Below are 17136 nucleotides of genomic sequence, written 5' to 3'. Positions count from 1 at the left end.
TCCCCTTTGCTGATTTTGGCTTTTATAGTCATAATTATAAAATGTTGCATTATTCCTAGTTGTCTGAATGGGACAACATAATAACCATTTAAATAAACTGTAGTGTAGAACATTATTGTAGTGCCAATAAAATGGTACAATAATAACATTATAACAATAATATTATTTAATGTATTTATTTCAGTATTATGGTATCTGCACATAATTCCTTAGGTATAAACATAATTCCTTAGGTATAAACATAATTCCTTAGGTATAAACATAATTCCTTAGGTATAAACATAATTCAGAAACTTTGGGAAACATAAAAGAAAAAAAATACTTGCTGGGATTAGCTAGCCCCTTTCTTACTACTCCTGCTTTTACGTATAGAATTCTTAGAATTCGTTGATATAGTACAATTTACGAGTTTAAATGATGTGAACGAAACAATTTCAGGGTTAGTTCTTCTTGTCCCAGCAACATACAAGAAGGAAATGTCGACTTATAGTGAGGTTAAAGTGTTATTATTATTATTATTATTATTATTATTATTATTATTATTATTAATCATAACATGACACATAATTTCTGTGCATTACATTACAAATCTACGCATTAATATGGGAAAGGAGACTATTTTCAAATATCATCCTAATTGGAAATGGAGCAACGGACTTATATTAAATAAATATTTATAAGTCCCTCATACCTAATTTTTTTTTCTAACCTTTTTATTTTCAACCTTTTCATTTATTTTGTAATGGAGATTAGACAATGCATTGTGGATGCGTTATTGGCATTATTCTCATTACTCTTGCTTCTCCTTATTTGTCCCTCAGTCCTCATTTCCAATGAGTGGTTCTTCTGATAAAGGGTGAAGAAAAAGCTGCTTTCTAGGTCGGCAGTACTTGCGTTAACTGAGATGTCGGCAATTTTCTGTTTCTGTGTCTATCCTTGTGTCCATGTCACTAGTAAGGGTGCTGAAGGTAAACGTTTCATCTGGGCTGATGTTATCCGCTTGATAGTCAGGGATCTAAACCTTGGCATAATCACTAAGAGGACTGTCCTACCAGCAGGTGAAAAGTACTGTATTGCATTTGGTGAATGGATTTTGGATCATGCAGTAGTTTCTGGTGGGGCCTCTCGATTCCATACTAGTGGGCAATTGTTACAGATTTATCTTATCATGTGCTACAAAAAAAAAAAAAATACTGTCTTTTTCTCTTTTACTTTCCCTCTCTGTCCTGCTCTAACCAAGTCTGTCGACCTGTTCCACAAATCTTCATCATGAAATATCTCGAACCTAGAACCCCATCCTTTCACGTAGACCCCCTACTAACATGTCTCCTTCTCCAACATTAAGGATCTACCTTCCAACCTTCCAGAGGTTGAAACCCAATTGCAGGACATATTGTTCCTAAGTGAAACTGGCATTGGGCCAACCATTTCCCTAGATGAGTTTATAATTAAAGGATACTCTAACTTAACCTCTAAATATGACCCCCAAGATTGCCATGGGCATAGAATATGTACCTGCATTCAAGATGGCTTTCTCTGTGGCAGGGATATCTCCAGAGAAGACCCTAATTTACCCTATATGTGCTTCCAGGTTGCACTTGCTTACACCACCGTATTTATATTTTCCCTCTATCGCCCCCACAACAGCAGAGTTACTATCTTTAAGAGTATATCTGAGAAAATTGACCACATCCTGTCTGCTCATCCTTCGGCTAACATTCACATCTGTGGTGACTTCAATGTCCACAATATGGAATGGCTGACCCACTCAAATAAGACTGATGATGAGGGGAGGTTCTGTCTTCTGTCATGATTCCTTTATTGCTTATGACCTCACTCAGATTGTTCACTAACCCACTCGGTTGCCCGATACTACTGATCAGTATGCAAGCTTTCTAGACCTTTTTCTCACAACTTCCTCTGAGCTATGTTCATGTTCCTCTGGTATCTTCCGACCACTCGGTTGTATCAGTTAAGATAAAAATGAAATGTAATAAGTCTTCAGATGTACCTCTCCATCATACAGTATAGCGATACTCTATGGCTGACTGGGATAGCTTCCGTACATTTATATCTGATCTACCTCTGCATTCCATGTTTAAAAAGAATGTGTCCTCTATAGTATCAGACCTGACCGAATGGTTAATTATAGGTATAGACCGATTCATACCATCCAAAATATTCAACAAAAACCTAACAGCTAGCCATGGTTCTCCCCAGAATGTGCTGCTGCCATCGCGCACAGAAATCACTTTTTCCATAGCTACCAACGTAATAGATATACTGATACTAAAGCTACTTTCAGGACTGCCAGCAACCACTGTAAAAGAGTAATAAAAAATGCAAGAGAGCTATATGCTCAGTCTGTTAAATCCAAAGTAGCAAAGCAGTCGCTTGATTCTCACCAGTTTTGGTAAATAGCAAACAGGATTCTGAACAGAAGCGTGCATTCGATCCCAAACATCATCAATAGAACCGAGGTCTTCTCGTCAGCATCAGACAAAGCCAAACTATTTGCCAAGAACTTTGCAGCTAATTCTACCTTTTGTGACCAAGGCCATCAACTCCCCATATTTCCCCCTATAACAGACAACACGCTATGCAACATACAAATATCTGTGCATGATGTCACCAAGCTAATCAAGAACCTTGATTCCAGTAAAGCAACAAGAACTTGCCCCCATACTAACAAAACTGTTTAAGCATTTTCGTAAGGAGAATTGCTTCCGAACACCCTGGAAAACCTCATCAGTATGCCCTGTATTTAAGAATTCAGGTGATAGGTCATCTCCCTCTCAGAACAGACTAATAAGTCTCCTGTGCATCATGAGTAAGTTGGTGGAATCCATATTAAATAAAGAAGTAGTCAATCACCTCAGCAAAAATAACCTTCTTAGTGACACGCAATGTTGTTTCTGTTCTGCTAGATCTACAGCAGATGTGCTAACGATTATATCTCATAGGATTGACAAAGGCTTCCTTTCTAGAGCAATTGTTCTTGACATATTAAAGGCCTTCAACAAGGTATGGGATAAAGGCCTATTTCACAAGATTTCCAGCTATGGTATAACTGGAAATGTTTTCTCAATCATTAAATCATTTCTCTCAGATAGGCTCATAAGAGTAGTAGTTGATGGACAAAAATCAGAGGCCCAGAGTATTAATGCTGGAGTCCCTTAGGGGTCCATCCTGGGCCCAACTCTTTTCCTGATCTACATCAATGATCTCCCAAAACACATAAATCATTCATTGACATCTATGCTGATGACATGACCATCTATGGCAACACATCAAAGACCGTAAATGAGAAAGTTCTTTTTGATTCTCTCTCCTCTGAGATTGAGCATGTGGTACAATGGGGTAAGAGGTGGCTGGTTATTTTTAATGCATTTAAACCAAGCTTCTATCTTTATATCATCAACGCTCTGATCCCCATCTGGCATTAATTGAAATGAATGGCTCTCGTCTTGGGGAGGCTCCATGTTATGACAAGCTTCTCGGATTGACCTTTACTCCTGATCTGAAATGGAACACGTACATCAAATATATTGCCAAGGTCACTGGAAAAATGGTGGGATCCTTCTACCGCTCCAGTAGATATCTCACTCCTGATGCAATTCTCTATCTATATAAAAGCCAAGTACGTCCAAAGATGGAGTACTGTTGCCACATCTGGGCAAGAACTGCTAAAAACAGCTTATCCTGCCTTGACAGAGTACAAAATAGACTTTGTGGCTTAGTGGGGGAAGCCCTTTTCTCTTTCCTTCAATCTACTTCTCACAGAAGAGACATTACGAACCTGTCTTTGTTTTATCATTATTTCCATGGCAAGTGCTCGTCTAAGCTCCGATCTCTGGTCCCCCCTCGCCAATCTTTCACGAGAAGCACCCGTCTAGCTGAAACCACTGTCAAAATGTTCCCCACTCTTTATCTGTGCCTAAATCAAAACATAGATTCCATGAACAAAGCTCCTTTCTTAAAAGTGCCCGCCTGTGGAACTCTCTTCCATTTGCCTGTTTCCCACCTGACTACAACTTGGATGTCTACAAGTCCAACATAAACAAATTCCTGATAAATCGCCCTCTTAAGTAATCCAATTTATCAAATCTCCATTACTAATTATTACTACGATATTATGCCATAGATTACTGTACACGCAATAACCGTTATCCTCGAGTCGCCTACGGGCCTTTATAAGTGATGACTACCATGTAAAAAAAAACAAAAAACTGAAAATAGTCAGAATCTTTCACATGTAACACTAAATGCTATTTCAGATTTTTAAAAGCTAAATTTAGATACTAGATTTAAGCATATGAAACCTTTCAGATGACCAATAAACAGTAGTAACAAGATGTATGGAAAAAAATGGCTAAAACATAAAATTATTCTAAATTGTTTAAAATCGATTAAAAATTTAAAAAAAAAAAAAAAAAATTTCTTGAGGTAATCTTTCATAAGTTTTGGGATTTTTAAACATGTTTAAAAAACTTTTACATATTGCCTAAAAAATACCAACAATTTTTTAAATAGATTATTTAATTCTTTGAATTGGCTCCCACTTATATTGTTTGAATAAACCTTCCACAATCTTATTCATATTTATTTCTATTTGAAGGAGAATCCATTTAATCAACGGATTTTTAGAGTATTTTCTGCTGATGGATCTGCAGAACTTACCTTCAATGAATTTCTTGATATGTTCTCAGTTTTCTCGGATTCAGCACCGCGAGAACTAAAAATTGCGTATGCTTTTAAAATATATGGTAAGTTTATCCAGATCAATTGATCATACATCTTTATGAGTAAATAATTAATAAAAATGACAAATTATGCAAAAACTAATACAAATAAATGTTTCGTCATCATCCTCATGATTATCATCATCATCAACAACAACAGTGGCAGCAACAGCAGCAGAAACAACAGCATAGTAGTGTTAGAGATTAGTATGCAATGAAAACCGTTGCACGAAAGGAAACAGAACTTTTTTCATACCAACAATGAAAGGATTTATTCAATTAGATACACCGTACGGCACAGATGGAAGTAAATTGGACAGTGTCCAAATGAAAAAAGGAATGATAGAACGTTCTTTGGGTTGTCAAAGGTTTGTCAGCAGTTATTTTTATGTGATGTCCAGTGGACGAGGGAAGGAGGGAAGGGGGTAGAGAGAGAGAGAGTGAGAGAGAGAGAGAGGGAGAGCGAGAAGAGGGGGGGGTGAATGCATTTTTTTGTAACTGTTAGGGTTCTCTCTGCTGAGCAACCATTATTCTCAAAGGAGCTGAAATAAAACTTCAATGGACAGATGAAATTTGCCCTGCAAGCTGATTGGATAGCAGGGACATTTTTCCATGAGAGAAAATACATCTACATTTATAATTGCTGCAACACTTCATGTTTAGGCAAAAAACTGACAAAGGGAAAGGTAGTTTTTCATTAAATTTAGCAGTTGTAACAAACGAAATAAAAATATGTCAATTCAGTTTACAGAATTTTTTTACAATTCAACTATTTATGACAATGAATTTGAAGCCGAAAAGTAATGGCTTAAAAAAATAATATTTAAAAATCGATACCAACTTTTGCATAATTTTTCATTAATATATTATTTTTTTATAAACAAATAAAAGGTGCTAGTGCATTTTGTGAACCAGATATTAGTATATGTATGCTTGGGTTTGCCTTGCATGTTATATTAACCACAAGATTATGCCCTATTTCACTGAGTGAATCTTAAAAACGTTAGGGAACAGAAAATAACATTCATCGGATATGAATTACAATTTAAAAAAATACAAAAATAGAAAAGTAATAAAATCAAATATTTGTTTTATGAATAAATATTTTTTTTTGTTTTAAATAAGTAGAAACACTTTTTTTCCTTGTATGCTTAAAAATTAATTTTTGTTGTGTGTGAGAGTAAGATTAGGGTTTAGGGTTTACAGTTAGGGTTAGGATTAGGACCTCCAATTGATAACAGTATGTTCCCATTTTTTTGTGACTATGTCTTGACCCCGTTTCAGATGCCATCAGTTGCTCCAACGTCTGTAATAAATTGTCCAGCATAGTTAGATTAATTGCCGAGTGCTGCTCCAGGATTTAAAATTAATAACTAAAATAGTTTTTTTTCCTTTTTCTTACACTTTATCAAAAGTCAGCTGCCAATTATGTGGCTTCTTATTGGGGAATCGGGTTTGTTGTCGCTTTATGAATTTTGAAGATTTGCTCAGCTATGTTCGGTATGATTTAGCAGTTTACATCAGGTGCTGGGCAAACCCAAGCAGACATATATAGACATCTAGTTCACAAAATGCATTAGTACCCAAATTTTGAGGTGTTTAAATTTTCTTAGTCAAGAGTAACTTCATTTGATTATATAACTCTATTGAAATTAATGGTTTTTTGGGGGGTGGGGGTATCCATAATTATGATTTTTGGATAAACCTCTTGGAAAATTATTTTTGAGTTCTTTATCCATTTTTCACTTTTTTTTTCTGTTAAACATAAATATTCATGATATTTCTGAATTGTTGAAACTTTTGGATTGTATTGACGACCATTCTCATTTCTGTTGTTACTTTCATAATTTCCTTGATACACATAGATAGATTCTTCTGATTCTGTCAGCCATGATCAGGTGTTTATTTTATATTCATATTAGTTATTTTTGCATGTAATACAACACAACAGTCAAAGGCATTTAACAACAATCAGTTCTAAGTTAGTCTTTTGAAGGTTCAATCCTTACTCTAAGCGATGATAACACAAAATCAACACTTCTACCTGGTCATCGCTAATAGAACTAGAGCAATCTACTCTCATTGGGTTCAGTTCAAAAATTTGTATAAGTTCCTGTGTTTGGTATAAAGATCCTTAACTTTGAGAATATTAACCTGATGAAGGGCGAAAGTTACATCGATCGAAACATTATGAAAACAAAAATGAGAATAATATTCTGAATAATAAGCCAAATAATACACAAGTCTTCATTACTTTTTAACATTAAATTGTGATTTGGAGATATTTATTTTTAATTAACTAAGTAACATCACCATATTCGGTTTAAGTTTGAATGTTGGTCTGAGCAATGTGAATGAGTAGTTGGCAATGTCGTCTCATGGTTAAAAAAGAGGGAGAATCTGATATGCAATTCCTTTAATCAACACTGGTTATGTACTCAGCTCGTTTGAGAGATAGCCTTTGATATAAGCAAATCGAAAAGAAAGTTAAATGTAGAAATCAGTGTCCAGCTTAGAAATTAGTTTGGTTGTTTTGTTTTACAACATATCAACCCTTTTTTTGTTATTTAATGTTTAATCCAGTAAAAGTTTTTATGCTTCAAGTTCTTTATATCTTCAAATATTCATTTGTAGAGTTTGGTTTAGTTGTTTTGTTTTACGGTATATCAACCTTTTTCGAGGTATTTAACGTCGAATCCAGTTATTGTAGAAATAGTATTCATGTCGCATTCAGTTATTTTGTAGAAGGTTTTTTTTTATTCTTCAAGCTCTTTGTATCTTCAATCACTAGTTTGTAGTGTTTGGTTGTTTTATAGTATAGTATTTGATCTTATCGTTTTTTTTCCCTGTCCTGCAGAACATGAATGAGTTTTGCATTGGGAGAGGGAAAAGGATTGCAGCATTAATGTTTGGTAGATTTTAAGTTAGGAAACCAGTCAGGAAGTGGGAGAGATAGAAAGAGAAAGGGGAAATGGGAAGAAGGAAAAGGGGGAAAAGGTGGGTTGTTGTTTTGTTTTTAGTTTTGCAGAACATAATTAAGTTTTGCAAAAGGAAGTAGAAAAACAAAAAGCATCAATGTTAGATGCATTTCGTCGCAGGAAACCAATATCTTCAGACAGCCTGATCTGATAGCACCAAAGCTTAGAAATTAAGCACATTAACTTATCACTGCTTTTGTGGTTGTCGCTTGTAGTAGTATAGCTACAACCCCAAATAACGTGTGTGTGTGTGTGTGTGTGTGTGTGTGTGCGTGCGTGCGTGAGTGCGTGCGTGCGTGCGCGCGCGCGCGTGTGTGTGTGTGTTTACTTGAGTGAAACAATAAGTTTGGTTGTTAATTAACTGAAATGTAATTTACAACTCTCTAGAATGTCCAATTTATTAATTAAAAATGCATTTTCTTACTTGTTGAAAATAAGTATAATTAGTAACAAATAATGAATCAATATAGTATCTCTACTATTAGTGATGTAAAAATTACAAAGTATTTTGTAAATGAGGCTAAGAGAAAATTACTGAAATGTTCAAATGAATGTAATATGAATCAGAATATGTAACAACAGATTAAAAAATAACAAAAAAAATTTATCAATCATTTACTCTAAACAATAAAACATACAAACGTAATATTCGTCCATGTAGAAATATACAATATATATATATATAACACAGTATGCGTTTTGCAAATCAAACAATGATGGGTTTTATGACGAATAACAAAAGTCCAAAACGAAAGATATTTAACTCTACAAGGGAGGTAATTAAAAACGAGTTGTTTCCCTTGGACTTAGTAGCTTTTTGCTTTAAAGCTATGGCTAATTCCGAAAAGAAAAGCATTGATCTACCCAGGCAACATAAAAGGTAATTTTAGAGGTGCAAATTTTAAATTAAAATAGATCATAGAAAAATATTTTTGTTGTACAAATATGTGGATTATTAGAAAAATTAATTTTTGGCATTTGTAATTTAAATATAATTTCAGATACATAGCCTGCATGGCTTGCATATATATGGCGTAATCAAAGGTCAATTTTTCACAAACTCGATGCATTAAATTAGGTTGTATTTTAATAGTAACGCCTCTAATGTTGTCTTCCAAATGGCCTATTGTATATGGTTTATCAGTGTAGACATGGAACTTTACATATCTCCAAATATATCTCCAAAGAAAATAATCTAATGGGGTTAAATTGCACGAATAAGGTGGCCAGTTGACAGGTCCATTTTGTGAAATTATTCGTTCATCAAATGCTTCTCTCAGTAAATTGATCGTATTGTGGGCTGTAGTGCATGTGGCTCCATCCTGCTGAAGCCATATATCTGCAATATTAAAGCCTTTCAGTTGAGGCATGAAGAAGTAGGTAATCATTGTCTATGAATCGATAATTCCACAAATCTAACAAATTTCTCCCAAGTCAGAATGTAGGTTAAATAAACAATTTCCAAATTTATATTATTTTCTCGGATTTCATTGTCTCTCGAGTTGCTAATTTTTACTGATTCTTTCAAGAGATTGTTATAATTACACAATTTAAAAGAGATCAAATGGGAAAAATATTTGTTTTTATTCACCAAAATTATCAAATTTTAATGATATTTTCTACATTTATTCAATAAATTATGTATTTTATAAGAAATGTATGCTGTAAAATGTAAAATAATAGCGATTTTCAAGAAAGGAATTTTTATGGAATTTTAGTTTCGTCTTTCAGTCTTTTTAATATGCTGTTACTGTTAATCATGCTATTTGCATAATTTTACTATGGAGACCAGGGTTCAATTCTTAGTTGAGTCATACTTTATTATGAGACCGTACTTAATTCTTTCTTGCTAAAAATCAGCATTACAAGGTGAGGGTCAAAGGTAAGTGAAGAAATCCAGGTAAATAAGTGACATTCTCCCCTACATCTTGGTGTAGTAGTCAATAAGAAGGAAATCTTTGGGACATCCTATACCACAGTTGAATTACCTAAAAGTGATCCTCTATTTTGTTGTTAGTATTTTAAGTAAGAATTCGACAAATAAAACTAAATAATTTTGAAACAGTTCCTTTCAGAGTTTTCTTTATTTATACACCTAAACAATTTTTATACCTGTTTTTTTTTTTATCATTTTAGCTTGCAGCAACACTGAAGAATATATTTTCTTACTTTTATTTCTTATTATTTAAAGCCAACAAATTTATTTCCAGACATTTTTTCTGAATAATCTGTCAAATTCATTGATTTTTAAACCGTTTTTTACTTTATAATTTAATGTTTTTTTACTTTACAATTTAATGTTTTTAATTGTCAGATTTTGATGAAGACAAAGAACTTGGTCGAAGTGACTTGAATAAAACACTGAGATGTTTAACAAGAAATGAATTGACTGAAGATGAAATAGATTTTGTTGTGGATAAAGTAAGATTTAAAATTTTATGTTATCTTGAGCATTATTATATGTGCCTCTAATATAGGAGAGACGTCATGAGTATGTTTCTACTTTTAGTAACTACTTTTAGCTTAATAGAGTTGGAAATATGAAATTTACAAAAAATGAACTCCGCATATACAGCTTATTGTACCATATATGTTAGATGCCAACGCTATCAGAAAAAAATGTGCAGAGTGTCCTGTGTTTTGGCAATCTTCAGTTAGGTCTGGGTGACTGTTACCCACTTTTACCCGAGGAGTTCAGAGCCTGCTGGGGGATTTTCTTTCAATGCTGGAAGAGCTTCAATGTTGTCGTCTTTGACTGACTCATTCCACTAATGTGGACAGAAAGATGTTAAGTAACTCGCAATTGTATTCTCAGTATTGATCTGTACCCCAATCCCGTTACAAAATAATAATAAAAACTCGCAATTGTATTCTCAGTATTGATCTGTACCCCAATCCCGTTACAAAATAATAATAAAACGAATGGGAATTGAAGGAAACAAAGACTCAAGTAATGGATAAGATAAACGTCGTTTATTTGCTGTTGAAAGAAATGAACATTTTAGTTATAACATGTCCGCGCGTATGTAACCAATGTCCGTTGCAGGACTGGTGTTGTAGCAAAAAAAGGAAATGTGTTTTCATCTCAAGTTTGGGTCACTATTGTTTGTTCGCGCGTGGGAATTGAAGTGAGTGTTGTAGTGGAAATGAGAATCCAGCGTGTAGGCAAGGAAGAGGATATTAGAGTTATCATCAGTTAGTAGTCAGCTACACGAAGGTGTTCTTAGTGGCCAGTAGTAGATGGAGAGAGAAAGAGGGAGAATGTATACATACAGTCATTAGCTCGTGCCCCATACATAGTAGGAAGTGGGCGTGAGGTGCGCGTGCGCGCACACCGAAACGGCGGCGGCTTGTTCGCCCAACCTCTCTAGTTGAGAGTTGGTCCTAAAAAGAGGATTAGAAACAGCTTGTCTCCATGTTTTATACTCGCTTCTGGAGTGTCTTTTGCGCATGTCTATTTCCTTAGAAAGCGGAAGTGACGTCGTCCATGTGTGTGTTCGTGTTCGTGTGTGTGAGTACATGTGTATACGTAAGCGTATGTGTATATATACGTGAATGTGAGTGTATGTACGCGAACGTGAATATGTGTACATGTGTGGATGTGGGCACGTATGTTTGTGTGCGCGTATGTATATGACAGCTTGAAATATGAATGTGTGTTTTGTGTGAGACTTGAAAAAGGCTCGTACAGATCCAACTGAGAATTGAATTTTCAGCCTCCAAAAGGCAGAGGTTACTTTGACCAAAACGTTGTGAAAATAACATTCAAGGGCATAATAGATAATGTACTTTATAAAATTCACTTTAAATGATACTCATCTAAAGGTTCAACCTTCAGTGCAGAAATACTCAAAATACACTTGCAAATTACTTAAGACTTCTACTTAGTCACTGGCTGACAAAAAAATGCATGCTACCCTCATTGATTAATTAAAGGGCTCCATTTGAAAATTCCGTCCGAATTCCCAAATTTAACGTAGATTACCGAGTTGGACAAGAGGCACCTGAAGAAGTTTGGAAGTTTAATTGGGCAAAACTTTGTGAAAATAACACTCAAGATTAGAACAGTATTTGGAATAATCTAAATAATACAAAAAAAACTAATTTTGTTTCAATCTTCGCATCCTCACTTGGTCAACGCTGGAACCAGCGAAATCATCATCATAAAATAACAAGCAGCAAATAACAATGAACCACATCTATCAGCCTGAAAGCAACAACAAAACAACAATAACAGCAACAACATATATATTTTCTTCATACCATTGCAACATGTGTAACAAACTTCATGAATCTTTCTTTTTTTACAATTTGTTCCACTATTTGCTACCCTCATTGATTAATTAAAGGGCTCCATTTGAAAATTCCGTGGTTTATTCACTTGCTACCATATGACGACGACATTAAAATAAGATGTTTTTTTTTCTGTTAGGTTTTAGAAGAAGGCGATTTTGATCAAAAAGGAAGTTTGTCATATATGGAGTTTGAGCACATAATATCCCGCGATCCAGATTTTCTCAGGTAACAACATATTTCTCATTTTCAATGGTTTTTCAGTTATGTTGCCCCCTAAAAGTATGAATAATGACAAAATAGAAAAATTGACTCCAAACTGCAATTTAAAAAAACATTTGGTTTTCTTTCACACTTTAAAAATGATTAATACGAGATGTAATCGTTATTGTAGATGTAATCGTTATTGTAGATTAATACGAGATGTAATCATTATTGTAGGATTATTTAAGACATCATGTAGATGTGTTTCTCAATCTGGGTTATTAATAGCTAGACATGTCAATTCGAATATGATGGAAAGGTGTCCAAAATTGGCTAAACAAATAAAAGTATCATAGAATCTCAATTATAAAAATAGGTTGAAATTCTTAGGTTTAACTAGTTGGTACTTGTGCAAACTTTGAACCAGACGTAACTAACTGCCCACTCAGCTTTGCTCAGAACATGTCGTCAACCTGCAGTTTTCGCTGAGCATCGTCGATTATCAAAGCATAACAATGCTACTCAAGGAAAATACTGAAGAAAACATTTGAATATAATAAAATCACCAGAAAAAATGTAAATATACCGAAAATAAAAAAGAAACAACAATCTAGCGTAACAATTTCTGTTTTATTCTTGCAACACATTTTTTTAGTAAAAAAAGAAACAAGATGTATTTTCTTTCAACCAATTTTTTTTTGTGGGGGGGGGGGGTCAAACAAAACTGAACAAAACTAATAAGAAAACTATTTTCATATTTTTTTTTTTAACAAAGGTTGTACAGAACACATTTTTAATGTTATTTTCATGTATTATTTTTTTGCATTTTTTTCTTTATTTTTGTAACTAATATAAAGCAAACTTTTATTTTGTTATTTTTTTTTCTTTTCTTGAATATTTTTTTCCTGTAGGGTGGGGCTAGCCAAACGATTGTTTTAATCAAATTAAATCAAGACAGCCAGGATATTCCCTTAGGATTAGGTAAACTTTTCTACAGTCGCATCAGACGATATCAAAGTGGGGTGAGAAGAGACAGCGGATGGGGAAAAAACTTCACCAACTCAACCAGGTAGCTTTCCGATATATGGTTTAAGATGAAGACAAATGGATCATTACCCAATTTCTGTTACCAGAAAAGATGACTTTCGAGAAGTCTTGTTGATTTTTTTCCCCCAATATTTTCCAAAAAGATCGTCTCCTCCTTTGCCACACATTAATTGACGTCTTACATCAGATTACAGTCAAACCCGAACACATGATGTCATGCTTCGAACAAAGTTGTGCTGATGGTTAATTACGTATCAAATTCTGCACAAGTACCAACTACTTTAATAATGAGGAGAAATTTAATTGAAACTTTAAGAATAATTAACAGAATATTTAAGCATGGACAGTTTTTAATATCTCTATTTGCACTTAACATTTTTTTCAAGAAAAATCTCAGAACCAAAATCCTCCACACAATTTGCTTTTTTCTAGATTAAAATATAGTCAAAGTAAACAAAGCATTTTAAGAATAAACTGGATTGAGAAATGATTGTAAAAACATGATTTAATCTATTTTTCCAGAAATCTTAAGAAGAAATCAACATTTAGAAAATTTTACTTAATTGGTGTCTAATGACTATGGATCAAATTTTTCAGATAAAAGATTGTTCTCACTTTAAGGATAATATGCTATACAAAAGTTGAAATTTTAGAACACGTATTTATTAATATCGAATATTTGTTAAAATTTCACAAAAGTCGGAAGTGAATTTTCAAGAAGGGTTTCAATTCCCTCTTTGCCTCCTTTGTGTAAACTAAATTAAACTAAATAATATTACCATAGTACGCTTAGAAGCTGCATTCCAAAATTCATAATGATCGATCAACTTATTTAGGAGTGAATTTTGTATTTCTGATGTGCTGAAAAAATGACAACACACTGATATCTGAAAATTTAACAAAATATCTTTACTGTTGGTTGTTGTTAGGAAGGAGATGCATACACAGGAATTTGACAGGTTGATTGTTTTCGAGTCTAAATGGTCAACTCTGATATCAATTTCGAGGTGTTATTATATTACCATTTGTGACCACCTCAAATGCCATCTTAGGACAGCATTATCACTGTAGCCATACCTCAAGGGCGTTTTAATTAGTGATGGTTGTTTTACAGAATTACTCTGACTTTGGTTTGACTTGATTACATCTGTGTATACTTTCTGCTGAAAATGTCCTTTCAAATATTCAACATTTAACTTATCTTTTTTACAATCGATCATGTTTATTTTTCTTTTCGTGCTAGGTTCATTATTTTTATTCAAATGACTTTTTGGCACATTCAATGATTATTTTATGTTCTTTCTTGTATATTGTTGCCAGATGCATCTCCTGTCAAAATGATTTCTCAATACACACGACTTAGATACTTAACATCCCTCATGATCCCATTTTCCAAAATGTTCACCCATGAAAATTTCATCTGCATCTCTCTACCTCTTACTCACCAACATAGTATGTCAACATTGACTTTGAAATAGAATTTTCCTTAGTCTGTCAGAATTCAGGTTAAAGTATCATTTTAGTTGCCTTTTTTTACTGTAAATTCAGTACTTATCAAGGCCGAATTCTATTCGAGGATACGAGTTCATGAGATGGAATGATAACTTGTTGGATGATGAAGAACCCCATGAGAAGACTTGAGAAGACTAATGGAATGAACCAAGTTTGGTAACTTATAGGAATAATATATAAGAATCTCTTGAATTGCAGGAAAGCAGTTCTTTAGCAAAGTGTGCAACAAAATCATATGGTAGAAACTTTGTTCATGGAAATTTAGCCTGTCACTAAATACACGAAGACAGAAAGGTTATTAACATTATCTCTGAAATAATATTTTCGTTGGTTTGTGAAGCTTAAGATTGAAATAGTATTTTACTTGATCTATCAAGCTTGAACTGTATATAGTAATTTGGATAGTCTGAGATACTGTAGTTTTAAGTAGGATTTTACTTGATCTGACAGACCTATAGTGGTTTTGTGTTTTTGGCATGATTAAGCTTGAAATAGCAATTTAGTTGGTCTGGAAGGGTTAAATTTGAAATAGCATTTGGTTGGTTTGAAGTGCTTAAGTTTAGGTGTTATTTTCATCGCTAAACGAATTCAAGGAACACATGCATTCAATTCGTTTATGTAAGCTCCTTTGTATAAATCAATTTAAGGAAAAATAACAAAAATGCATAATTCCATTTCGACATAACAAAAGTAATTATTCTCTTTAACACGTCGCTATCTATTTCATTAAAAAAATCGCATTTGAATGTTCCCAAAATATATCCATTCTTCATGCCATAATCAGAAAATTCGTTTTCTTCTGATCGGCAACTTGTTCCAGTAAAAAACACACACACACACACACACACACACACACACACACACACACACACACACACACGCTCTCTCTCTCTCTCTCTCTCTCTCTCTCTCTCTCTCTCTCTCTCTCTCTCTCTCTCTCTCTCTCTCTTTCTGGATGTATTATTTAATTGAAATAAACCATGTTTTTTTTTTTTCAGCATGTTTCATATCCGAATTTGAGCAGAAAGACAGAATTGGTTGAGCTCTTTTCCAAAATGTCAACGAAACTACAGACACAGACACATTTGATAGAAATAAGCAAATAAATAAATAAATAAAAAGCTTTAAATAAAAACAAAACAGTTTAAACTAATTACGAACAATGTTTCTTTTACTAATTCTGCGAACGTAGACGACATTTTAATTTCCCAATATTTAGTTATTTCATTTTATTTTTACAAATAATCAGATTTCGATCAATTATCTACCAAATTTCTAGATCAAATCCTTTTTTGTAAAACCGATTTGTTTAATTTTTATGTAAGAGTGGAAACATGAAATCTAAATTTGACTTTTCCAGATTATTTTTTTTGTCCAATTTAGATGCAGAGGATTGACCGAAAACCAAATTTCCAGACTATAAAAATTTGTTTTGCAAAACTTATCTTCGGAAAATCAATTGGGCAAGCATTTTACATTAGAGTAACATAAAAATAACACTAAACATGCCTACTAAAATTTTATGAAGTAAAGTTTTAAAAACATTTTGTTGCAATTTGAAAATGTGTTGCTAAATCAATACAGATCAAAATATTATATAAAAAAATGAACTGCAAAATATTCAAATTCATTTTTATCCGTTGTTGACTTATAAGAATTTAACATAAAATGGATTTCCCGTTTTAAGATGCTTTTTCTATCAGGCGATTCTAAAAAAATATCATAAATAAATCTCATTTTTATTACAAGTTAGTGGGGATTATCAATATCATCTTTATTCATAGGAAAGCAGAACTAATGATTTTATTGACTCACTATAAACTGGACTCGTTTGAATATGAAAAATATGAAGGTCAATGTTTCATTTTTATGATTAAATGAGTAGAACAATTTCTCATCCGTTTTGGAATTATTCAATTAATGTAACCACATAATTTTGAATGCTAGTTATAAAAGTCAGCGGTTGTTTGCAACTGGTTACATAAATTCTACAACTTTGATTTGATTGTTTTTATTGATCTAAAACTAGTCTCTCTTACTGATTTGATTTGCTTTTTTTATATCATATTAGCAAGCATATTCTCTATCACACTGGTTAGGTTTTCGTTAAATTCACAATGCATCTATGAAGACCTAACAAGTGTGATAGATTATATGCTTGCTAATATGATATAATAATAACTTATCTTTGTACTCCTCACTTGGTCGCTGCCACACATGCTTAACTACGACACATTAGACCATGGTTCCAGTAATCTATGGTCTTTGTTGACATGTCTTCAGCAAACTGTTTGCGGGGTTTCTTGTGTACTTGTGACTTTAGGAGGCAATACACGAAATTGCCTCCCGGGGGGGACAGC

General features: G+C 33.4%; 1 protein-coding gene across 2 annotated transcripts in view; it reads left to right on the top strand.

Moving 5' to 3' along the window:
- LOC145292353 (calcium and integrin-binding family member 2-like) overlaps nt 1-16671 on the top strand; it is a 46358-nt gene extending 29687 nt beyond the window's left edge. For both annotated transcript variants that reach the window (XM_080138683.1, XM_080138684.1), the window contains 4 exons: nt 4619-4766; nt 10035-10141; nt 12153-12241; nt 15775-16671. In XM_080138683.1, coding sequence (XP_079994809.1) covers nt 4619-4766; nt 10035-10141; nt 12153-12241; nt 15775-15796 — 366 coding nt within the window. In that variant the 3' untranslated portion in view covers nt 15797-16671. The remainder of the gene's footprint in view (nt 1-4618; nt 4767-10034; nt 10142-12152; nt 12242-15774) is intronic.
- The last annotated feature ends 465 nt before the right edge of the window (nt 16672-17136 follow it).

This window comes from Euprymna scolopes, chromosome 13, assembly GCF_053919585.1.
Source record: "Euprymna scolopes isolate OS-2025 chromosome 13, ASM5391958v1, whole genome shotgun sequence".
Taxonomy (NCBI): domain Eukaryota; kingdom Metazoa; phylum Mollusca; class Cephalopoda; order Sepiida; family Sepiolidae; genus Euprymna; species Euprymna scolopes.
This window is presented reverse-complemented; position numbering and strand designations above follow the sequence as displayed.